This window comes from Mizuhopecten yessoensis, unplaced genomic scaffold (genome assembly GCF_002113885.1).
Source record: "Mizuhopecten yessoensis strain PY_sf001 unplaced genomic scaffold, ASM211388v2 scaffold9033, whole genome shotgun sequence".
In the NCBI taxonomy this organism is placed as follows: Eukaryota; Metazoa; Mollusca; class Bivalvia; order Pectinida; family Pectinidae; genus Mizuhopecten; species Mizuhopecten yessoensis.
In genome coordinates, this window is record NW_018407845.1 from 716,699 (window position 1) to 742,805 (window position 26,107).

Here is a 26,107-nt window from a genome sequence, read left to right on the forward strand (position 1 = left end):
AGAACTTTGAGAAGAATTTCAAAATGATTTCCTTTTATATGACATTTCCTTTAAAATTGTATATTTGATCTTTAGAAAGAAAAGAAAAAAAAGTTGAATATGTGTTTGACCTGCGAGACCGAAATTCATGTTAAATTTTGTTTTAATGATTTGGAAATACAAATGTAATTAAGGCATGACATATGAAAAGTGAGTCATTGATCAGGGGATAAGGTGTTGAGTGAAAGTAGTTCAGGGACGACTCTGTCAGCAGCAGGCATCCATCAGACATCCTACATATCATTGCCCTACAATTACACTTCAGCCTTGAACACAGCAAATTCTGACAAATGGCCACACAAACAGCAGCAAATGAAACACACAAGACTGCTTCATTGATTTCTAATTATTTTTCAGTGTTAATCAACCTGTTTTAATGACGTGTTGAAATATAAATGAGATACCAGGAAACTAAGGGAAGCGACAGATTAAAAAGATGAAGATGAGAATTGGATGTAGAGGAGAATGGCATGCTCTAGCTCTTTCAAAAGATATTCCTTATGATTAGAACAAGCATGCGAGATGATTATCCTATCTTTATTGAAAGCTATTATGATAAAATCTTATCCATCATCTACATAGCTGGTATGCATGACTTAACTGTACACAAAATATATCTGTTTCATCAGATGTAGTCAGACAGATGCCCTATAGTACCAATACTGTGTTACAAGTTATCACTAACACCAAGTGAACTTTTTATCAAGATGTAAGAATAAATTGTGATGTAATCTTTATTAATCTCTTTCTTATTATCACATTCACTACAGTGTAGCATAGGCTACAGTAGAGATAAAATGACATCATACAGGGCAACAGAAAGGGATACTGGGCATTTGTAATAGGAAGCAGGGCAATAAAGCAAACACAGGGCATCAGATTGGGATACAAAGATAGAAAGCAACACAGAGGGGAACAAGAGAATGGAGGGGACCAGGGCAACTCGGGAGGATATAGGGCATGGAGAAAACACAGGGCAAAACAGGAGAAATATGGCTACAGAGGAGAAAAAAGTTGATGAAGGGAATATACAGGGATATACAAGTTGAGGAGGAGCAAAAGTCAACTGATTGGGGGGGGGGCACAGTACATTGAGGGGATTCAAGGAAATACAAGAAAGGGGTAAACACAGGGTACAAGGGCACATAAATGTTAAGACTAGGAGATGGGTATAAGGCATGGTACAGAGGAGAAGTGTTGCATGGTACAGAGGAGAAGTGTCATATGCACCAATGACAGGGTACAGGGCAGCAGATGGATGGATGCCTTGGGATAGGTACACAATAGGCAACAGAGCAATGCAGACCAAGGTAAGAGTGTATAATAATGACAATAAGAAGGTAACAGACAGGGACAGAGGACGCAGAAGGTACAGGTCATCAGATGGTTCACTGGGCAACAGAAGACAAAGAGGGGTTCATTATATATTACACTGGAACCTTGTAGGTCAATATGGAGGCAGACCAGTGGATGTATATGATACAGTACAGAAGGGATTGTAGCAAGGGAAGAGTGTTGGTAGGGGAAGTCAAAATGTTGGTAACTCAGAAGGACGTAGCACCAGACAAGGTGAGACACTATCAGTACAGTGGTATAAACAAAACAAAGTCAGGCCCTATTTATATAACAGTACAGGTATAAACAGTCTGGGAGTTTGTGTTTCACTGATCGTCAATAAAAAATAACCGGAAGCTATCCCTTTTGGGAACTAGTGTTTTTAATTTGAATGGATGATGCATAGAGTTAGATAATTTGATAATCATGTTTCTAATTACGGCAAGCATATCAGCAGCAACATAACACACCACATAGCAGGCACGCCACAGTATCTTATGTGCATGCTTACAAACCCTCCAAACGATGCAGCACAACCAATACTGGCATGCCATCAAACTATAAAAAGAAAACGCAGTTTGAGCTAAGGAGAAATGGAAGAAAATTGATACAGAAGCCACAGGAATGTACAAAATCAGTCCTAAAATCGACAAAAAGGAAGAAATTATGAAACAGAAGAAGTTTATTAGATTTTCCAACTGACACAATTACCATACGAGCCACCATCAGGCCGATACCAAATCAATGTACTTGGTTATTAAATTATCTAGCCAGACAAGGCAAATATGTGGTGTTGTGGGGTTCTGTGATGACGGCCATCAGGGCCAGAGGTTACAGGCACAGTGTTCACTCACTCATGCCTGGCTGTCCTCTCCACTCCACCAGGTTGTGATATTGATTTTTTGACAACACTAGATCAAACAGACCCCTTGTCACCCCCAGTTTGGATTCCTGCTAGCAGTTACATTACACATCATTATCCCAATGAACAGAGTGAAGCAACTGAAGGAGATTGACAGCCCTCTAACAGGGGTTCAGAACGGGTTATATTTTATCTATAAAAAACAATGACTTTGTTTTAGTAGTGGTGTGATACAAGACTTGTGTAAAAGTACATAAAAGAGGGACCCCCACCCTGTTGGCAAGTAGTGTTAACTCTTTCAGCCCCAACACTGTTTACTGATAGTAGTGCCCCAGCACCCGATGAGGCTGGCTAGGGCTGGCTAGGGCCCAGGCCCTAATTGACCAGCTACACTGGCCAGTGGTCTGAGATGGGGTAGTTACATTAAAACACTCATAATGCTGATTTACATTTCTTTTTTTATAATTACATTTTTGAAATAGAATAATAAATAAATAAATTGAGAAATAATTAATACAAACATTATGAGCACATAAAGAGGCTATATAATGACAATGCCATGCAAATGTAAATAATAAAACTCTCAACATAGTGTAGTAAACAAGTCATAGCAGCAGTCAAACACACCAGACAGGGCTGTGACAACTACATCAGGTCACATAGCTCTGCACTACCTAACAAAAACAGGACCAGAAATAAAAGTAAATTATAAACAGTACTAGGTGTCTAAGTTTGGCATCTTGACCTAGACATGATCTATCAATACGCAGCACCTTGTGTAAACACACAATACACTGAGGAGACAACACCTAACAACCAGAACATATGCTACTGTACACATGCCACAGCAGACAAGCCCTAAAGTACAGGGGTACCCTTAGCTCTCTCCGTCTCGATGATTCACTACTCTGTGTGCAATGTGGTCCTAAAAAATATTTATCCATTTCCATGTATTGACAAAGGAAAAATGCAATATACAAGGTGTGAGGATTAGGGCTATGTAAATTCAGGTATGAAGTACATGTCTCTCAGACACCCCTGCGCCCCCTTTCCAAACTCTTTATCAACAGCATATCCTTAGACCGCTCCCAGTCAATGCTGATGTGTCATGTCCCCAAGCCTCTGTCTGTCTACAATCTGATGGTGCTAAGACGGTATCATTTTGAAGTCTCTTGATCCCAATGAGATCCATTATAACAGTATTGTCAATATACTCCCCCCCCCCCCAACCATGTAAGGTTTACTACCCCCTCCCCCCAACCTTTCCTGTTAACTACACCATCCCCAATTCCTTTGCACTAACCACTGATCTGAATCCCTTCTCTTCGTTTAAATATCTTGATCCCAATGAGATCCATTATTATGGTATTGTCAATATTTAGACTTAGGTTCACTATTTATTCCCCCCCCCCCAACCATGTAAGGTTTACTATCCCCTCCCCCGCAACCTTTCCTGTTAACTACACCATCCCCAATTCCTTGCATCACCCAACCCACAACCCCTCCCATTATCTTTCGATTCACCAAGGAACCCCCTACTTTCTTTCATCTTCAATATATTGATTTAAGATGAGAAACTCTTGTTAAGAACCAGAACAATAATCAGGTAGATTTCCCCTTGGTATTTCCAATGGCTTCTCTATGTCCGAGTATAAGAGCATCAACCTTCCTAATCCCCAGCTATAAAACCAACCCAGAAAGAAACACAATGTCTCTCTGACATTTCCACAATTTATAATCACATTCTTTCTCCTCAATCCCATTAACACCTTACAAGAGGGCAATTTAGAATTCAACAGTTTTGGTATGTAAAGATTAGTGTATTCCCTGTTGAGCCCTTGCCATTCCAATCCCATTATTTGGTACATCCTTGGGATCATCATGGCTCCATTCTGTGCCTATAGAGCCACTTGAGGTTGTTGTTGGCCCCTCTACCCTCAGGGGCCCCAGCCATGGCGCAGACATAACCCCATAATGAAGAATGTTTTTTATGGGCCACAAGCAGGCAGACTGAGAATCAATACCTTGTGCGCATCAGGCTCACAAAACACCATAATAAATGGTCTGGTACAGAAAATCAATTCAACTTGGTCCTATGATTACAAGGGCTGCTATCCAAGGAGGGCTGCTCATCATTCAGGTCACCCAGGCATTGTGAGCTCCTTACAATAATGCAAGTGAGTCCTAGAGCCTTTGTATTAATATGCTAATAAGACTGTCCTAGGGGGCCAATACACAATGAGACATCTCCCATGGAACAATGACCCAGTTTGTCCAAAATGCTTAAACTGAAAATTCATATTCTCTTGGGGTTAAATCAGACAGTCTCACTAGGCCCTGCTTTAGAAGAGCCAGACAGTCTCACAAGGCGCAGGCCTGCGTTAGAAGAGCCAATGGTGTTTATGTGGAAACATCTTTGTCTGATGGCCGGTGTAGACCTAAATCACAGACCTAGCTGCACCTGCTACTGCAGCGAGGATTGCCGAGCCTTATGATGCAGAGACCACAGACCCCAGAAAAGATGTGGAATTAAGATAAAAAACAAAATGGATGTTATTTGCAGCTGCAATGCAGACTAGAGAAAAAGTGATTAGGACAACCCAGTGCTATTAAATCAAGCCTTTTTTTGGCAATAAATCTTGTTGTAGTGGCTTTGCCATGAATCCATTATTTCAGATTAGGAATGCATTAAATTTGCAAATACCAATTTATTTTAAAAAAAATTGCCAGATGAATATGAAACATTATTCAATACTCAACTTTTGATTCCTGTAAAGGACATAGGGCATGTTTTCATGATTTTTTCTCAGTGTTGAATCTGATGTAAAACTCCAATGATTTGAATTGTTTTGGATTTCTCATTAAACACGAGAATTCCATGGAAGTGTATTTTTGTTGCCTGTTCCAGCTATCTTTGGTGGAATGATGTTTGATGTGCTTTCACAAATTCCGAAATGGCTACTGGCAGCCATGTTGATTTTCAGATTTGGGTCAAACTTGGACCCTGAAAGGGTTAGGGATAGTATTGGGACATGCAGGAAGTTTCATGAGAATCAAAGCATGTCTTCATGGGTTATTACATGGAAACTCTGGGACATTCCACAAATTCCAAGATGGCCACTGGCAGCCATGTTTTATTTTCAGATTTGGTTCAAAATTGAACTAGAGTAGTTATCACTCGCATTGGGGTACCAGACCATGTGTGGATGATGCCGATGAGATGACGACATGATCCCTACATGTCTCTTTGCTTTGTAAGCAACACAAAATCAATTACACAAGTTTCTCGTGATATTTACATCCACAAAAGTCATATCAACCCTTGGTCTTCAATTTCCAACCATGGGAATTTGAGTTTGCAAAAAATTTAGGCAAACATTGGTTTACATACTGTTTAATACTTCAATCTAATTGCACATGGGAAACTTAACCATTAACCCATTATGTAAACTATTACTGTTGAAGTACACAAATTTCAGATTGCAGAAAACTTAATGGCATGATCACTACTGGTTCATGCTAATGAGAATGTCAGAGATTGCAGAGGGCTGTAATATATAGACACTCCAGCATCCCTGGTAGTCCAGATCGCCCACCAGAACAGCACTTCAGCATTCATCATTTGACAGTAAAGCTAGAAAATGATTAAATTACAGTTACATAATACACAGTGGTACGTGCAGAGCAACATAAAGGTCACACATACAAGGACATGGCAACCGTGGGTTTGATAGAAAACCCAGCAATACAAGCCAACTCTCATCAATCTTTTTACACATGTCCGATAAACCATGGAGCTGGGAGAAGATGTCTATTCCAGCCTGCCAAAATTATAACACAAAAGAACAACAATAACAGTATACTACACGTCTGAAATGTACTACAAAATCTGGTAGTCATTGCATAGCCATGTCATAGATAGAACACAACTATGCCACTAGTCTATTGATTTACCCAACAAAACTTGTTTATGTAGAAACCTAACCATAACACACACCATGATATGGTAAAGCTGGAATAGCACCATGTATAATTAATTAGTAGTATTGTAGGTAGTGTTTCTGTTCCCTGTCTTTGTGCCTCTGTATGTCAATTAGTCTGTGGGTGCAGTCAAACAGAGCCTGTGGTTAATGTACACAACTCTATACAACCTGAATTCATCAGCATAGCACCTGTCATTTATTGATGACAGAAGACTTCCTCCCTGACCCCAGTTATCCAGTGCAGTAGAGCTGTGTCCCCTAATGAATGACAGCCAGGGGGACAACCCATAGCTATCTACACAGGTATGTTCTCTCCATCCCATCCAGGCTAATCACAATCTACTACCAACATACCAAAGATGCATGCCACATAGACAAATGCTTGGAAGGTTTCCACAAAGAAGTTATGGTTGTTGGCCAGGAATGCTGTTTTGGCAGGATCTATTCTACAGTGATGTTAGGAATAGGTAGTGGCACTTATGGGTGCAAGTAAAATTGGGCAAGTGTTTACAAGCTCTAAATAACAAACCATAGGGCTGGCAGAGGGCCAAACATACACATCCCACTTACAGGAGGGAAGGAGCTTTGCAGGTACACCAATTAACAGCCAAGGAAAGGGGAGGAGGAATTAGGTACACCAGAAGATTGAGATGGTCAGGGAAGGAAGCTAATTCTCCTGTAGTCTAGGGAGACAGGAGGCATGTGCAAGGATTGCAGATCAAATCAAAGTGAACAACATCATGGTTGATCCCCAAATTCTTTCCTGGTTCTACTGCATGACATTTAAATGATGTAAACAGCTACTGGGCCATGTGTTTACTGCTTCAACAGCAAACATGGTCACATCCCTTAAAGCCTCAACAATTTCAACAGTTGCTTATTTCAACATCTACATCTTCAATCGATATATGTAAACATATCCACCCAATTGTATTGAGGGCAGCTGTGTTTCCTGTCCAATAGCCGTTTTATCCATCTGCAACCCAGCCCCAACATAAACAGTACAAAAATCTAAAGTTCTTTTTGGCATTTACCATTTAGTGTTAGTGACTACAGTGATTTGTAAAATGTTTATCTCCAGACTTGTAGTTCTGTACAGCATGCAATGCTTTCAATGTTTTTGGCGACTCCCCTTCCCATGATTTTGACTTTGGACCTTATAAAAACATCACACTTAACAACTGTCTAAGGGACAGATCATGTCTTTGAAGTTTCATTATAATATTAAGACGATAAGGAGCAGCACTTTGGACAAAACTTTATAGAAAAAGGGACACAACTCACAATAAAATTGTCAAAATCAAAACCAAATCTCATTTGCACAACACTTATCCTGTGTACCAAATAAACTGGAACTCATTGAGATAATAAACAGCAGGAAAACCACTATCAACCTTTGTTATTAACGTAAACAGTAACGATATAAACCTAGCTAGCACCAGCCAACACCAAGAGATCATCACAATGGAGATAAATCTAGGTGAACTCCAGCCTCCAGCACCAAATGTCAGTTCCAAATGAGGAATAGAGAATCTAACATTGGATGACCCTGTGGCCATATATATCAGTGAAACAATGAATGTGCCAAAGCTAATAAAAGGTAGGCTTACAGGAGAGATCAATAGGTGTAATAGAAGATTCACATCCAGATCAAATTGCAGCCATTTCCCTTATTGCCTTAATTACCAGCCTGATCATGTTGGATTCATGCTAATTGGTAAATGATTATTTAAACCACGATGCAAAGGTTAAAGGTCAAATCTATGGAATTAATATTAATATTTACAGTCTTTATTTGAAACTTTCAATTACTATTCAAACTTGGTAAATCTGAATTCAGAAAACATCTTTTTCTTTCCTTTTGTTGTCTTTTCATTCCCACTTGGTACTTCTGGATTGAAAAATATCAATTATTTTCCATTTTTTTCATATATTTTTTTTGTAATTCTTACATGTCAAGTAAGTATGTATTTAAAAACATTGCGTTTGGTCACATGCAGTATGAAGGTGTTCTACAATAACTCTGATCGTCAACAAGTACCTGTGATATTATCTAAAAGATGCACAGTGACTCCATTGTTAAAGTGTTGAAAGCATTTCTAGCTAACACAAGTCAGCTATTGAGATGTTACAGGGAAGCCAGAGGCCTTTATTACTAAACACGTTTTAAAAAATAGGTCAGAACGTTCTTAGCTGCCACTTACTGGTTTGAAAGTTATGTTGCCAACAGGGTGACTTGCCAACACTATAAATATTCTTCTTACCTAGGCTCTGCGGCATATGAACGGTAATTTAAAATAGTTACCTAGTCCAAAATACCTCCTCTTCTTACTTAATGACACATAAGACAAATTTATGGGATTTTTTATGAAAAATGTACACGGCTCAATAACATAAATATTACCATCTGCTTGTAAATGTTTAACCATGCTATCTTTTGTATCCTATTTTGAATCCTCGTCAGTAGATAACAATTGGCTGATTGTGTATATAACACCTCTATAGTGTTGTCAGTACCAATCACATAGCCTTATATCAGTGTCTGCTGGGCAGGCATCTCCTATCAGACATCCAATCAAACCGGGCAGTCTATAAAGCCACGGCCTGCAGCTTTGTCTAACACACAGAAATTTCTCTGAATATTTATTTACTGAAATAGCTTTATTGATAGTATTTACTGTACTACTGTCTACTGACCTAATTTACTCAAGGTCTACTGACCTAATTTACTCTAGGTCTACTGACCGTATTTACTCTAGATCTACTGACCTAAGTTACTCTAAGTCTACTGACCTAAGTTACTCTAAGTCTACTGACCTAATTTACTCAAGGTCTACTGAACTAATTTACTCTAGGTCTACTGACCTAATTTACTCTAGGTCTACTGACCTAATTTACCCTAGGTCTACTGACCTTATTTACTCTAGATCTACTGACCTAAGTTACTCTAGGTCTACTAACCTAATTTCCTCTAGATCTACCAACCTAATTTACTCTAGATCTACCGACCTAAGTTACTCTAAGTCTACTGACCTAATTTACTCAAGGTCTACTGACCTGATTTACTCTAGGTCTACTGACCTAATTTACCCTAGGTCTACTGACCTTATTTACTCTAGATCTACTGACCTAAGTTACTCTAGGTCTACTAACCTAATTTACTCTAGATCAACTGACCTAATTTACTCTAGATCTACTGACCTAATTTACTCTAAGTCTACTGACCTAATTTACTCTTGATCGACTGACCTAATTTACTCTAGGTCTACTGACCGTATTTACTCTAGATCTACTGACCTAAGTTACTCTAAGTCTACTGACCTAATTTACTCTTGATCAACTGACCTAATTTACTCTAGGTCTACTGACCTAATTTACTCTAGATCTACTGACCTAATTTACTCTAAGTCTACTGACCTAATTTACTCTAGATCAACTGACCTAATTTACTCACGGTCTACTGACCTAAGTTACTCTAGGTCTACTGACCTTATTTACTCTAGATCTACTGACCTAAGTTACTCTAGGTCTACTAACCCAATTTACTCTAGATCTACTGACCTAAGTTACTCTAAGCCTACTGACCTAAGTTACTCTAAGTCTACTGACCTAATTTACTCTAGATCAACTGACCTAATTTATTCACGGTCTACTGACCTAAGTTACTCACGGTCTACTGACCTAAGTTACTCTAGATCTACTAACCTAATTTACTCTAGATCTACCAACCTAATTTACTCTAGATCTACTGACCTAAGTTACTCTAGGTCTACTAACCTAATTTACTCTAGATCAACTGACCTAATTTACTCTAGATCTACTGACCTAAGTTACTCTAGGTCTACTGACCTAAGTTACTCCAAGTCTACTGACCTAATTTAATCTAGATCTACTGACCTAATTTACTCTAGGTCTACTAACCTAATTTCCTCTAGATCTACCAACCTAATTTACTCTAGGTCTACTAACCTAAGTTACTCTAGATCAACTGACCTAATTTATTCACGGTCTATTGACCTAAGTTACTCACGGTCTACTGACCTAAGTTACTATAGATCTACTAACCTAATTTACTCTAGGTCTACTAACCTAATTTCCTCTAGATCTACCAACCTAATTTATTCTAGATCTACCAACCTAATTTACTCTAGATCTACTGACCTAAGTTACTCCAAGTCTACTGACCTAATTTAATCTAGGTCTACTGACCTAATTTACTCTAGATCTACTGACCTAATTTACTCTAGGTCTACTTACCTTATTTACTCTAGATCTACCAACCTAATTTACTCTAGGTCTACTGACCTAAATTACTCTGGTCTACCAACCTAATTTACTCTAGGCCTACTGACTTAATATATCAGATTATATCATTAATGTAGTCTTTAAAAATTCTAGAACAACAAAGTTGCTCTAGTAGTTGAAGTTTTCAGACCGAAAATATTTTGGACAAAATATTTGTTGTTGTAGTCCTAGTCCGAGTTTTCAGATATAGATCATCTCCGACTATATAGTTAGTATAATAATCTCGGCCAATATCTTCAGACATAAAATATCATAAAATACTTCAGTAGTCTTAGTTGAAGTTTTCCGACCTAGGATACTTGGACAATACATATTTACTGAAATGCATTTGTAGCTTTACTCCTAGTATTTACTCTAGGTCTATCAACCTCAGATATCACTGACTATATAAGTACTACAGTAGTGTTAGTCAAAGTCTTCAGGCCTTGAATAGTGCTGTCCCAGTGTTGTATTGCGCTAGTATTTCTCTACCTATTCACAGTAGGTCTCTTACCCTGACGACCTTATTTATTTATTTACAGTAATAGCTTTACACTGGGCCCACAGAACAAGTATTCCACCAACATTATGATCATGTTAAATGATGCAGCATCTCAGGGCAGAAAGTTGAACCACACCGACCATTTGGCATACATCCAGCAGGTGACAGTTCCAAGGATTATTAGGCTTGGAAGTAAACACCACTTAGCCAGACTAAATATCAGCCATTTCCCACATAATGTGGTGGCGGCTCAAACATCTACAGAACACTAGAGTACAGCACAAAGGTTGTGAGTATACCATCACATATAGTTACATACAAACAGGCATAACAGTGCCAGTCCAGACCCATAATCACACCATGTGAATGGCGGTGATGACTTCCTTCTGTCACTCCAGTCAGCACTTCCACAGGAAGCCTAATGGAATATCAAATATGTCTATACAGACATCATAAACTTTAATGGAAGCTGTACCACAACAAAAGTGTTCTTTACCAATGAGTGTTGCACTAGGTGTACCGGCTACATGTAGATATGTAACTATCAGCATTGTATTTAGTATGGAAGGGTTAAATCTAAAATCTGAAATTATAGCAATAAGTGGTCAGGTGTGTTTGCTTTACAGGGTGGACTGAAGTAATATTCTGGTTTAACTCATTCACCTCTGAAATTTCATGATGACCTATTCTAACCTTTGAATTGGAAGAGTTTAATTGTGTCTTCAGGGGTGAATAAGTTAAGCCACTCTCAGAGATGTTGTTTCCCAATAACACGAAATATGTAATCAACATTGAGACATTTAACAGTTACAGCTGGGTAGACTAGAGTATGTTTTCACTTCGATAGTTAAACTTGTAAGACATTTCTAGACTATAAATTGTTAATGTTACATCTTACTCCATCTTTTGCCTCATGGCTTTCTGAGAAATAAAAGGCTTAAGTGCCTGTGATGATCGTAAACCAAGCAGGAGAAATAAATTGTTATAAAGCATATCAATATTTGAAGCTAGTAAGCCCCGAGGCTACCACTAATTGCCTGGCTTCCTCTTGTTGGTCTCCAATGTTATTAAGTACAAGTCGACACATCTCACTCATCAGGAGTGGTGAGCGGTGAGATCAGTAGCCAAATAAAACATAAAAGTCCTCGGTCTGGCTGTACGAGTGGAAACCCTACACGGTCTGGCTGTACAAGTGGAAACCCTACACGGTCTGGCTGTACGAGTGGAAACCCTACACGGTCTGGCTGTATCAGCGGAAACCCTACACTGTCTGGCTGTACGAGTGGAAACCCTACACGGTCTGGCTGTACGAGTGGAAATCCTACACGGTCTGGCTATACGAGTGGAAACCCTACACGGTCTGGCTGTACCAGTGGAAACCCTACACGGTCTGGCTGTATCAGCGGAAACCCTACACAGTCTGGCTGTATCAGCAGAAACCATTGGTGTATAAGATGGTCAGAACCTCAATTTTGTTTAGAGTACTGAAATGTTTAGGTTTCCACTTTTTTCTTCACCAGTATTTATCAGCAAGGAGAGTTGCATGACAGTTAGGTAGGTTAAAGCAGGAAGTGTGTGACGTGTTCCATTAAGTAGGGAAGTTATCAATGATTGTATGTGCGTTCATTAGATTGTTACTGGCCGATTCCCTGATCAGCACATCCATACCCAATACATTACTTCAGTGGTAATGTCCACAACATGATAAGAATCCATCAAACACTCACTGTAATTACAACGCACCAGTAGGAACTATCTTTATGACAGTAGTATTGGACCTGTTTACTTCCCTAAGACTCTGGTCCAGTAGAAATAGCCTACAGTTACATCCAACATCATACCTGAATTATTTATCTCAATCCATTTACACCGTTTAGTTTAATCACTTTCATTAAATCAATTGTGTGAGTTTGTGCGTGTGACCCTTGTCTTGTATCCGACACATGACGACAATGAGAACGTTCACCTGACAGTGACACAGGGCTCATCATCTTTGACAGAGAAACACCGGCTCATTTTGCATGTAATCACACAACAATATTGCTTAGGAAAATGAAATATCTACTGCACCTGAAACTAGATTTGAATCTTTCACACATATATTACTTGAACATGACCTGCATATTATAGCAAATGAATCAGAATAGGGAAAAGACCAAACAAAGATGATAATGTTTGTGAAAACTTACAATTTGATATTTTAACCCATTTGTATTAATTACTTTAATGTACTATTGGGAGTAGGAGGTAAAATATCATTGCATGCACCATAGGTGAATTGGTGGCCTCAATCCTAGCAGTGTTTATCATTCTAATAGGTGAATTGGTGGCCTCAACCATAGCAGTGTTTATCATTCTCATAGGTGAATTGGTGACCTCCATCCTAGCAGTGTTTATCATTCTAATAGGTGAATTGGTGGCCTCAACCCTAGCAGTGTTTATCATTCTAATAGGTGAAGAAACAGAAAATAACAGAACAAGAAACAGTTTCTTATTTTTGTCACATACTGAAATTCTATTCATAGGTTAGGTTGACCTTGATCATTGACCTTGATAATGCATACCTAAGCCATAAAAACAATGACCGATTACCAATAGATTTGATAATCAAAAACATATAGATAGGCAGAGTGATATTGAAAAGCTACTGAACGTTAGTTAATGTGTTTGATCCTTAAATTAATTTTACATTGACATCAAAACAAAGTAACAAGACCGTCAAACCATTGTGACAAAATTCAATGTCTGATGTTCAGGGCAAGAAGTGACAACAAACCTAGGACAGTGGTACCTCATACACCAGTGTAGACTGTACAAACACAATCCTTCCAATTGTTAACATGAAGCTAACAATCAGACAGGGTGTCAACTTCATGTCTTGAGGTTTGACAAATTGTTCGCTAAAAAAAAGGAGCCGACTAATATATTGAGTTTGTATCTGCTACTGTTCAGAAATGATATAGGATTGTTGTAAATGAGATAGAAGTACAGGACATGATTTGTGGTAGAGAGCGTGGGGTTCGGAAAAACCCATTACGCATGTAAAACATGTCTTATTAATTCCAAAACAGACATGACAGAATATATATGTTAATCAAGGACTGGGTCTTACACTGTCATGTTTATATTTAATACATGGTGTTGTGAGACATTTGGCCTTCCTTTTAATTCATAATCAGCTCGAACATTACCAATGATGTAATGTTCTTGTGTATAACTTCAGTTTAATATTTGGTTTTAAAACTGTTGGTAAATAATTAGGAGAAACCATTACTGAATTTACAAAGAAACGTTAAGTTAGCATCAGAAAGTAAAAGTTGGACTAATGTCACTGAGAAATTCTACCTTTGACTGTCAAGCCAGAAACCCTGCCTACGACTGCCGAGCCAGAAACCTTCCTACTACTGCTGAGCCAGAAACCCTACCTACTACTGCTGAGCCAGAAACCTACCTACGACTGCTGAGCCAGAAATCCTACCTACGAATGCCAAGCCGGAAATCCTACCTACGAATACCGAGCCAGAAATCCTACCTTCGACTGCCGAGCCAGAAATCCTACCTACGAATGCCGAGCCAGAAATCCTACCTTCGACTGTCAAGCCAGAAACCCTGCCTACGACTGCCGAGCCAGAAACCTTCCTACGACTGCTGAGCCAGAAACCCTACCTACGAATGCCGAGTCAGAAACCTACCTATGAATGCCGAGTCAGAAACCCTTAGCCTATAACAGTTGAGACAGAAACGCTACCTACAACAGTCGAGACAGAAACCCTACCTTCCACTGTTGAGTTTGATTTCCTACCTATATTTTGCAAGTGGGAAATCCGACCTAAGGCTGGGGAGTTGTAAATTCTATCTAGGGCTGGGGAGTTGTTGTAAATTCTATCTAGGACTGGGGAGTTGTTGGAAATACTACCTAGGGCTGGGGAGTTGTTGTAAATTCTATCTAGGGCTGGGGATCGAGTTGTTGTAAATCCTACCTAGGGCTGGAGAGTTGTTGTAAATTCTATCTAGGGCTGGGGAGTTGTTGTAAATTCTATCTAGGGCTGGGGACTTGTTGTAAATTCTATCTAGGGCTGGGGAGTTGTTGTAAATCCTACCTAGGGCTGGAGAGTTGTTGTAAATTCTATCTAGGGCTGGGGAGTTGTTGGAAATCCTACAGTATTATGACAAGCTAAATACATGTCTACATGTCACATTTAGGGCAAAATCAATAGGACTACAATAGTCCTACATCAACAAAGATTCCAAAATTGAATTTTGTGGAAACTATTGATGTAAGCTGTCAACAGTAAATTGACTCTTTGTCACTGTAGTGTAATTATGAGAACCTCTCCACTATTGAGTGTCAGATCCATTAAAATCTACCACATACTGTAAGCAATTACATCTTCAAAACAGTTCCCTTTTCAATGCAGGGACAACAAAAAAGCTATTTGCTTGTGGCAGGCAGCTAAATAATTATAAATCAACAGTAATTGTCTAGGTCACGTGTGTACATTAAAAAACAATTTATGGGACAAAAACCAGATCCAATGTATACTAAAATTACACTCCACTCAAAGTGGACCATAATTTGTCCCTGCTTCAAAAGAGTGATCAATCGTGGAACCTATTAAATATGAACAATCTTATATTTTGTAAAGATAATTGTCAAATTTCACAAAAATCATTTTGAGACAGTCCCTGGAAAAATATAATGTCAAGGCCTCCTTCAAAATGAGATATATATCTTACTGAGAGAAATGTATTTTAAACAAAAAATAACTATCTATAATACAATACCAAAAGCTAACAAACATTATGAAGATAGGTTATGCTCTACTGACGACAGTATTCAGATTGGTAATGCTCCAATGACGTTTGTGTTCAGAAATAACTGCTTAGTCACAAATGGAATGTCTCCACCACAACAAGGTTTAACGCGCTCTATCACACCTGGGGGGTTACAGGTGGGTAAACTGGAATGTCTCCACCACGACAAGGTTTAACACGCTCTATCACACCTGGGGGGTTACATGTGGGTAAACTGGAATGTCTCCACCACAACAAGGTTTAACACGCTCTATCACACCTGGGGGGTTACATGTGGATAAACTTAATGTCTCCACCACAACAAGGTTTTACGCGCTCTATCACACCGCGGGGGTTACATGTGGGTAAACTGGAATGTCTCCACCACAACAAGGTTTAACACGCTCTATCACACCTTGGGGGTTACATGTGAGTAAATTGGAATGTCTCCACCACAACAAGGTTTAACGCGCTCTTTCACACCTGGGGGGTTACATGTGGGTAAACTTAATGTCTCCACCACAACAAGGTTTAACACGCTCTATCACACCAGGGGGGTTACATGTGGGTAAACTGGAATGTCTCCACCACGACAAGGTTTAACACGCTCTATCACCTGGGGGGTTACATGTGGGTAAACTGGAATGTCTCCACCACAACAAGGTTTAATGCGCTCTATCACACCTGGGGGGTTACATGTGGGTAAACTTGAATGTCTCCACCACAACAAGGTTTAACACGCTCTATCACACCTGGGGGGGTACATGTGGGTAAACTGGAATGTCTCCACCACAACAAGGTTTAACGCGTTCTATCACACCTGGTGGGTTACATGTGGGTAAACTGGAATGTCTCCACCACAAGGTTTAACGCGCTCTATCACACCTTGGGGTTACATGAGGGTTAACTGGAATGTCTCCACCACAACAAGGTTTAACGCGCTCTATCACACCTGGGGGGTTACATGTGGGTTAACTTAATGTAAAAGGGAATAGAAACCACAGTTTGACCTATCCCTGTAAGATATCTCTGCTATCAACACCCTGAATACTTGGGATTGACCGTGAGGAGTGACCGCTGATACCTAGCTGTGTTGGTGTATCTACCTTTAGCTAGGTTTAATACAATAGGGTGAAATAAAGTGTTGTTGCTCTGAGAACACTTCCCTGAAAATGATGATTTATTCTAATGAGGTCACCATCACTTTTTGAAATGGCCATGGTTTGTCATCAATAGCTCGGGTAATCAGTGACCATGGTAAGCTAGAAAAGTGACCATGATTAGTTACCATTATATTGGTAAGTCACCATGCTAAATCACATTTAACTAAGAAAGTGACCATGCAAGTGACCATTAACTAGACAAGTGACCATGGTTAGTCACATTTAACTAAACAAGAGGCCCATGGGCCTTAACGGTCACCTGAGTCTACAGTATTTATTTTTGTTGTTGAAATATGTACCAATTTGAGTAAAAAATAGTATAATGTTAACTTAACTTTGTCAGGACCATGAGCTGATCATTCCTAGACCAATTTTAAGTGAGATCGGCCTATTAGAACTTAGTAGCAAAATAGCGGCCATGGCAGCCAAATTGTATTTCTGATTGACCCGAAAAATAACAACACTTTGTCAGGACCATGATTCGATCATTCCTACAAAGTTTCAGTTCAATCGGCCAAGTAGATCTTTACTTTAAGTTTGAAATAGTTTTCCAAAATGGCAGCCGTGGTGGCCATATTGGATTTCTGATCGACCCGAAAAATAACAACACTTTGTCAGGACCATGAGTCAATCATTCCTACAAAGTTTCAGTTCAATCGGCCTAGCAGAACTTGACTTTAAGTTTGAAATAGGTTTTCAAAATGGCGGCCGTGGCGGCCATATTGGATTTCTGATCGACCCGAAAAATAACAACACTTTGTCAGGACCATGAGGCGATCATTCCTACCAACTTTCAGTTCAATCGGTCCAGCAGAACTTGACTTTAAGTTTGAAATAGGTTTTCAAAATGGCGGCCGTGGCGGCCATATTGGATTTCTGATCGACCCGAAAAATAACAACACTTTGTCAGGACCATGAGGCGATCATTCCTACCAACTTTCAGTTCAATCGGTCCAGCAGAACTTGACTTTAAGTTTGAAATAGGTTTTCAAAATGGCGGCCGTGGCGGCCATATTGGATTTCTGATCGACCCGAAAAATAACAACACTTTGTCAGGACCATGAGGCGATCATTCCTACCAACTTTCAGTTCAATCGGTCCAGCAGAACTTGACTTTAAGTTTGAAATAGGTTTTCAAAATGGCGGCCGTGGCGGCCATATTGGATTTCTGATCGACCCGAAAAATAACAACACTTTGTCAGGACCATGAGGCGATCATTCCTACCAACTTTCAGTTCAATCGGCCCAGCAGAACTTGACTTTAAGTTTGAAATGTAAAATGTTAACGGACGACGGACGACGGACGACGACGGACGAAAACGGATAGCAATAGGTCACTTGAGCTAAAGCTCAGGTAACCTAAAAAATAACCATGGTAACTAGCCAAGTGACCATTAACTAGAGAAGTGACTATGGTTGTTCACATTTAACAAGGAAAGTGACCATAGCAAATCACTAATACCTAGGGAAGTGACCATGGTCAGTCACAATTATCTAAGCAAGTCACAATTGTTGGTCACATTTAACTAAGAAAGTGACCATGGTTAGTCACAATACCTAGTAAGTGACCACAGTTACTTAACATGGTTAGTCACAATACCTAGTAAGTGACCACAGTTAGTCAACATGGTTAGTCACAATACCTAGTAAGTGACCACAGTTAGGCAACATGGTTAGTCACATATAACTAAGAAAGTGACCACAGTTAGTCAACATGGTTAGTCACAATACCTAGTAAGTGACCACAGGTACTTAACATGGTTAGTCACATATAACTAAGAAAGTGACCACAGTTACTTAACATGGTTAGTCACATATAACTAAGAAAGTGACCATGGCAAGTCACTATTAACTTGGGAAGTGACCATGAACAGTCATTTTTGGCTATGAAAGTGACCATGTTTAGTCACATTACACTAAGAAAAGATGGTTGCGGTCATTTGCTTGGGGAGTGATCATATATACTTGTGGCTATATAAGGAACAAGCTAGGTGGCTTTACTAGGAACAAGAGATCAATGACAATAAGAAATATTTGGTCTTACCTCCGTCATCAATTAATCGCATCTGTATGAGAGCTGGGTCTTCATTGTGTTCCTCCAGCACTGTGTCATCTGTCACTGATAGAGTCTGAAATCACAGAGAAGCACAAGATCATGATCCGTACAATAATGACATCATACAAACGTCAATACACATCACACAAAGCCAGCCGAGTGTCACACACCTTGTAACTACTTCAACCCTGATCTAATTTCTACAATGTCAATACCACATTTCAGACAAAACAAGACTGTCTCTCTTCTACATAACACAATCAATGGACGCTGATCAAATTACCAATGAACGCATACATCAGGTGTGACAAACATCCTTTGGTCAGTCCCTCATCTATCCACAACTGGGTCTTATTCTACATTAGAAGTGGACATTATCATCATGTGTAGGTCATTTCTCCAGGAATCTAATCCTGTTTCATGGCTCAATATGTTACTGTCAATCAATTATCACCAATACTTATCTAGGGAACAAGACCTTGGAATTACCAAGTATGGGAAATTAGTTTGCAATGGTGATTCAGATGGAATATTGCTAACCATTGTTCTGGTGTGAGGGTATACTGTACCAGTTTACCAGTGCAAAGAGGCAATATGGAATACATACATCTGTCAAACAATTTCCTTCAGAAATAATTTGTTACTACACATAGGAAAGATTTTTTCCATACAATCTAATTTACTGAAAAAGACCAGTACTAGGGATTCATTAAGATGTAAAAATTACCAGTTGTCTAAGGAACAGTGCTGGCCTCAGCATCAACTATTTCCTCCAACATTTACACTGGGGATACCAAGGAAGTGGGTTTTAATTAGCCTCATGATCAATACTTTTAGGTTAAATAAATGTGCAATTAATTTGATTGCTACATTCATCTAGTACAAAGCGTTTGATCCAATGCGAGGTGTACTGGTTTCTAAATCCCTGCTCATCATTGGATGTAAAGGAGGAGACTGTGGAGTTTCAAGATCACCAGTAGCTGAGAGAAATCTAGCAAGTCTGAAAAATGTACTTTTATCGACATAACAAATTACAACCAGGCAATTAATCATTCAAGAATCTGGACATTATATAACGTTTATAATCATATGAAGCTTGTGAACTTGAATCTTGTCAATAAACAGTATCAAAAGGTGCCTGTTCTCTGAGATACAGAGAGTTTCGGAGTCATACAAAGTAATATTTCAACTGCAAGTGAAGTTTTACTTAAATATGTATAAAATCAACCCAGAGACAGACCCATTCAATTAAATCTGCCAGTGTCAATTCAATTAGTCAGAAGATCAATCGAGACGGACTTTCGTAAGTTATTGTGTGTGTTGGTAATTCCCTAGTCTGAATTATTCTGATGTTTTATTGACTTTTTTTATATCGGTCTGTCTTTGATTAACATCAGAACTCCAGCCCTCTATAATATGCAGGAAATATGATATTTTAGAAACAAATCGTCACTTTCACACACTTGTCGTACATGGATCGAAAGTTTTATTCTTTATGCACTAGGTGGTATCAATAATATGTTTCAAAGATCGTAGATCTCGTGTTACCGAAGGTATTTCCCAACGTCATGACGTAGGTCGACGAGATTTTAGTCACGTGGCAATAGAAGGCGTGGCTATCAAATACGTAAACTAAAATAGAGTAAATTTGAAAAAATATGTTTTTAGTGATTGTATCGGTTGTTTGAGGAATGTAATTTTATGTTCATCTTGTGCATAAAGAATAGAGTTCTGACGTTAATCGACGACAGACTGATTTAAAAAAAGTCGTGTTTATCTAACTTCTACTTAGTTAACTCTCAAGGTTTACCTAATGTTCTACAATTTGAAATTAACTAATCACGTGCATTTACCTTGAATTTGTTGTTAGATAATCATAATTTTTGAATATTTTGTTGACAGTTATATTCTACTTTTTTTTTTTTTTTTTGAGCTGAGACCATAACTCTGGATGATCGTGACATCTTTACAATGAAGCTGTCACAATCATTATGTTGGAAATAGCTGGCCAACGTTGGCTCTTCCATTTATTGAAAATCTACCGCAAAAGTGAAATGTGAAATCTGAATATCAATTTCTGGTCAATTTCAATGAAAAATTTAAGCATTAAACTGCATTCTGTTCAGTCATTTGTCGTAAACTAATGTCGTTCATCAAAGCAACAGAATCTTGAGACCAAAGGTTTCATATTTTCACATTTTGCTGAGGTGCACTAGCAAAGGATCTCTGATTTACTTGTCTGAAATTTGCCCTTGTGGAGGGGTCAGTAATGAGTGGCTAGTATTTTATTAAGGTGACTTACAGAAAACCTTACAGAGAAATCGATCAATCAAATCGAGATTTTTAAGTAAGTTTGCAATCAACCATGGTTGCTAGTAAGTCATGTGTGACCTTGAGTATCCTGGAATCCACCAGTACGTAACCCGTCTGACGAATGACTCCACCAGTACGTAACCCGTCTGACGAATGACGTGGTGTTCAATGAGGATCAATTCAACAGAGGATTCAACAGAGGTTTTCAGGGAAGTAAAGCTAAGGGTCTGTGACCCTGCTCCTATGGTGTTGTGGACTTTATAAATAAACACTTATCTAAGCTTACTGGCAGTCAGCCATCTATCTCTAGATATCTAAATGTGTATGAACTTCATCCCCCCATGATAAACATTGATAAGCATGAATTATGTAAATACTGACAAGAATTCTATGTCTCTACATCTCATTCTAGCCGAGTCATGGTTCAAATTACGGTCGACCTTGATGACCCTTGCATCAATATTTCAAACCTACCTACCTGGTAGGTAAAATTGATCACCACTCACTCCCCCAAATATTCTGATCAATTGGTTTCTGATATATTATTCAACATACTGGGGAAATGGTGACTTGAAATGATTACTACAACCCTACTTATAAGAAAACTTATAAAGTAGGTTAACATGTTTTATTTTAGGTGATCACAATTTGTAGTGATTTCCTCCACAAATTAACGTCAGTGCCAGTAACAATTCCTTCCCATCTGAAGGCCAATTACCACACTTAAAACTACTATGCTGTTCCCCTTATATACTTAAAACCACAATGGAATACAGACATGTACTGATAAAATCCATTATGTCAACCACACACTACTTGTATTAGCTCGTTGAGATATGTGACCCTGGACTTTTAGCCCTGTTTACCTCGTGTCAATGTTTGCTGACTGGATTAATGATGACAATGAAATGAGTTTGTCTGTTTCACCCTCATTATCACTACACACAGTTTCATACCTGTACCTCTAAACTCCCACTTACGAGCAGGAAAATGTTGGTGGACAAGTTCACCTTGTTCCCAACCTAATGGCCATTGATTATAGACAGAACCCTCCCACCAACATCTACCTACCAGAAAATGTTCTCCTGCTAACTGAGATTCCTGGAGTAATGACAAATTGACCTTTGGCCACAGTACAAAGAACACAACAAACTACCTATTCCTAACAGTTTTCAGGACCTACCAGATATTATTGAAGATTATTAATTCTTACTTAAGGATCCCTGACCCACTGCACTGTGATTTTGTGTACATGAAATAAACACCCCTATTAGTTTCTATTTGGAGATAACTGTAGCATAGGTGGACCAGGAGACTTCCAGTGACCAGGTAGCTGAATCAGTTAGTGATAGTGTAACAATATCAACTCCAGTGTTCCAATCCCAGTCAAGCCCCCTTGATTATTTTTGTATTTATTTCATCTCAATCATTTTTTCATAAAAGTCCTGAAAGGCATATTTTTCTTTTAAGAAATGATTAAGCTGTGGTCGTACTCAGGTAACATAAGTTTTCAATGCATGCTTTCAGTTTTTGGTAGTGACACAGGGATCCCTATGCCGTTAAAAAAATCTACTTACAAACAGAAGCAGATGAAAACTAGAATGTTTTGTTATGTAAGTTCTGCAATATAAAAACATGATGCAGAAAGAAGTTCAGTGTACTTCACAGCTGCCCATATTTTCAACCAAGGAATTATTTTGTCAACCCTGGCTAAATATACTTTATGTTTCAACCAAGGAACCACTTTGTTTCAATCTTAATCAGTTATGATAAAATACTTTATTATGTTTCAACCACTGAAACAATATGCCATGTTTCAACTGAGGAAACACTTAACTGTTTCAACCAACAGCCTGGTGCAACTATTTCAACATTTTGTATAGCTACTGTAACCCAAAACAGTGACACAATATACATACTACATAACTCTCCTCGAGGTACTACAGAAAACTCCGGCTTCAATATAAATAATCAATCATTTATTACCATTTCCATCCAACTTAACCATTATGTCTAACTGTTAGCCTATTATGCTGCTGTTTTACTAGATCTTTATCTATTGAATTACCAGTCCAAGGTCATTTCCTTTCCATATTTATCTTTTTAATCTTGTGGGAGTTCGCTGATCTCATCACAATTTCCTAGCAGCTTTAAAAAAAAATCTGGGATTTTTAACAACCTACGCTTAATGGTTGATGATGAGATAATTACCATCATCTAGGAAGTTATAACGCAGTTGTCTTCAAAGAAGTCGGGGGCCATGAAAGTCTAGCATTCTGATCGCAGCAAGGAAATCAAAGGGTTGAGCTATACGTGATACATGTAGTCATCATTCAGGAAGAAAGTGGAGTGTTTCAGTCAGAATCAATGGATTTCCAGGTTCACCAATGAATCACCTTGACAATAAGGGCCAATAGGTCATTTGCTGAAGGAAATATCATATTTTGAATTTGCTTCAAAAACCAAGACAATGTGCATACTTGCTCTCTGGTAACCCGTTTTAAGATGTTTCAAAGTGTATATTTTTTGGTTTAAATACTTGTGTTGAGTAATGAATAAAAATAGATAAAAACTGTAGTGGTATTAAATTAAACATTATTCAATTAACACCTGTTGCATGGTGTTTGCATCAATAAATAAGAAAAAGAGAAGACATCTTAAGACAATAAGATTATTGAACTTCCCAAATCCCAAAGATAACAGTTTTTTTTGGTCAGAATATGTTATGTTTTTCCCTTATTCCTCTAACAATGGTCTTAAATGGCTATATTTTAGAATTTATCAGTTTCAATCATTATTTAGTTCTTGTTGTTTTTTTCGGAGTGGAGAGCGGGGATGGGATATAATCTTGCTATCTACTGATGAAAAAATGCCACAAAGCTGGGAAGTACTCAAACACCGACTTAAAACACATGTACTAAATCCTCATTGACCTCGACCTCCCGCCGACAGATGTCCATTCTGCAGCAAGATGATTAAGCGAAGGTGCAAGCAAGATCTAATAATGACAAAGATTCTCTAATCGTTTTTGGTGATTGATGAAGAGATTGAGAGAGAATGGGACCAGTCCCAAGGTGACGACCTTAACCTACAGAGACATGAAACCTGCTAACACATCCTGTATAAATTACTTCATCCCTTCTTCAACAAATGATTCCTAATCTCATTTCACCCTTTTTTCATGTCTAACTCCCATTTTATGACCTTAGAATTAATGAAGTACCTTGGAAATTGTCAGATGAAGAAAAAAAACCTTTGAAAATGTGTAAAAACTACCTGGTGAATACCATGTTGAGGTGTCACACATATCTATTACCTACAGCAATGTTCCCAGCCTCTGCTGGTCAGCAAATCGTTTTTATCTTCAAGCAGATCTTTACAAGTCTTGTTCTGCATGCAATTTTTAACCTTTTCTTCATTGTTAATCAATAGATAATTTGCATTTTCAATTTTTAAATAATACTTGTTCATATCTAATTCAAAACTGATCAGATAAGTATTTATTGAATGCTTCCCTACGTGCTGGTGATTTTCAACATGGTTGGTCTAGAGAAATAAGATCTAAGAAAAAAGTCCTAGCTTAAAGACTACCATTTACATCTCCACTTTTTTTTATCAGCAGTAAACTACAAACTAACCAAATTATACCAGCAACAGAAACCATTATCAACCATTACTTCAGACGCAATCGCAGTAAATTCGGTCACATCACCATCAGGTGTTTGGTGAAAATCGAATTTTATTTCCTTTGTGACATTTAATAATTATACTAAAAGGATCAGATAACTTCTCCTGGCCAAAAACAGATTGTATGTATCTAGAGTATACTGTTGGCAAGTATTGGCTTAGATCAGATCATTACCCGGTGAAAACACACACAGAAACATCTGATAATGATTTTGAATGCAAGTAAATAGATTTTGAACGCAGTAAATAGTCATTATTTTTGTAAAACATTTAAAATGAGCTGTACAAAATATTGACTTTCTCTATAAATTTACAGCACATCTGAGGGTAGGTATATGAGTGTGGCCTTCAGAAGAAGGTCCTTAAAAGTTTTACAGCCAAAACTGTCTGGTGGTGATACAACAGTTTACATTATTTATCATACTATCTGCATGATCAGCTATTAAAAAACCATGGCCAAGACATCAATTGGACAAATGGAAGCACATGTAAGTTCTCTACAGCTTACCGGTCATAACTAATATGGATCCATATTGTATTTATATGAACAGCGTTACAGGCTGAACACCTTTCTCATTGGATGACATCTGTGACCTATGGTAATAAAACATATTTGGAACTGTCTGAGAAAACCAATGGAAGGTCAAGCCATTAAAGGGCATGCTTTATTCTGATTGGTCGACGACATTCCACATGGCCTAGATGGCTAACTGAATTTCCGTTTGTCAGATTGGTTTAATCAGGCACCTTGCTGTCTCACACAAGTCCCTAGCTCCATCCTAATGGAATTACTAATGGAGGATGGTTGTGTCAGTGCATTAGGACTGATGACCTAGATAGAGCAGAGGAATCCCCCACTGTGAGGAACCCCTGGTAAATAATGTAGTATTGTCTCCTGCAGGAAATGGATGGTTACTAGGAAACCCACAGAAAAACAGCTTTGAATCAGGAAATGGCAGATTGGAAAGGAACACAAGGATCAAGAGGAGATGGTTAAAAGAGAAATGATAGAGTGAGAAATACCGAATTCAATAAACAATATCATAATGGTACCAAAACAATATCCCTTTACACCAACTAAACATGTAA

General features: G+C 38.5%; 1 protein-coding gene across 1 annotated transcript in view; it reads right to left on the reverse strand.

Annotated features, from left to right (window-relative positions):
• LOC110457157 (probable JmjC domain-containing histone demethylation protein 2C) overlaps positions 1-26,107 on the reverse strand; it is a 201,331-nt gene that overhangs the window by 72,512 nt on the left and 102,712 nt on the right. The window contains exon 5 of the mRNA XM_021508271.1: positions 19,007-19,091. Within this exon, the coding sequence (XP_021363946.1) occupies positions 19,007-19,091 (85 nt within the window). The remainder of the gene's footprint in view (positions 1-19,006; positions 19,092-26,107) is intronic.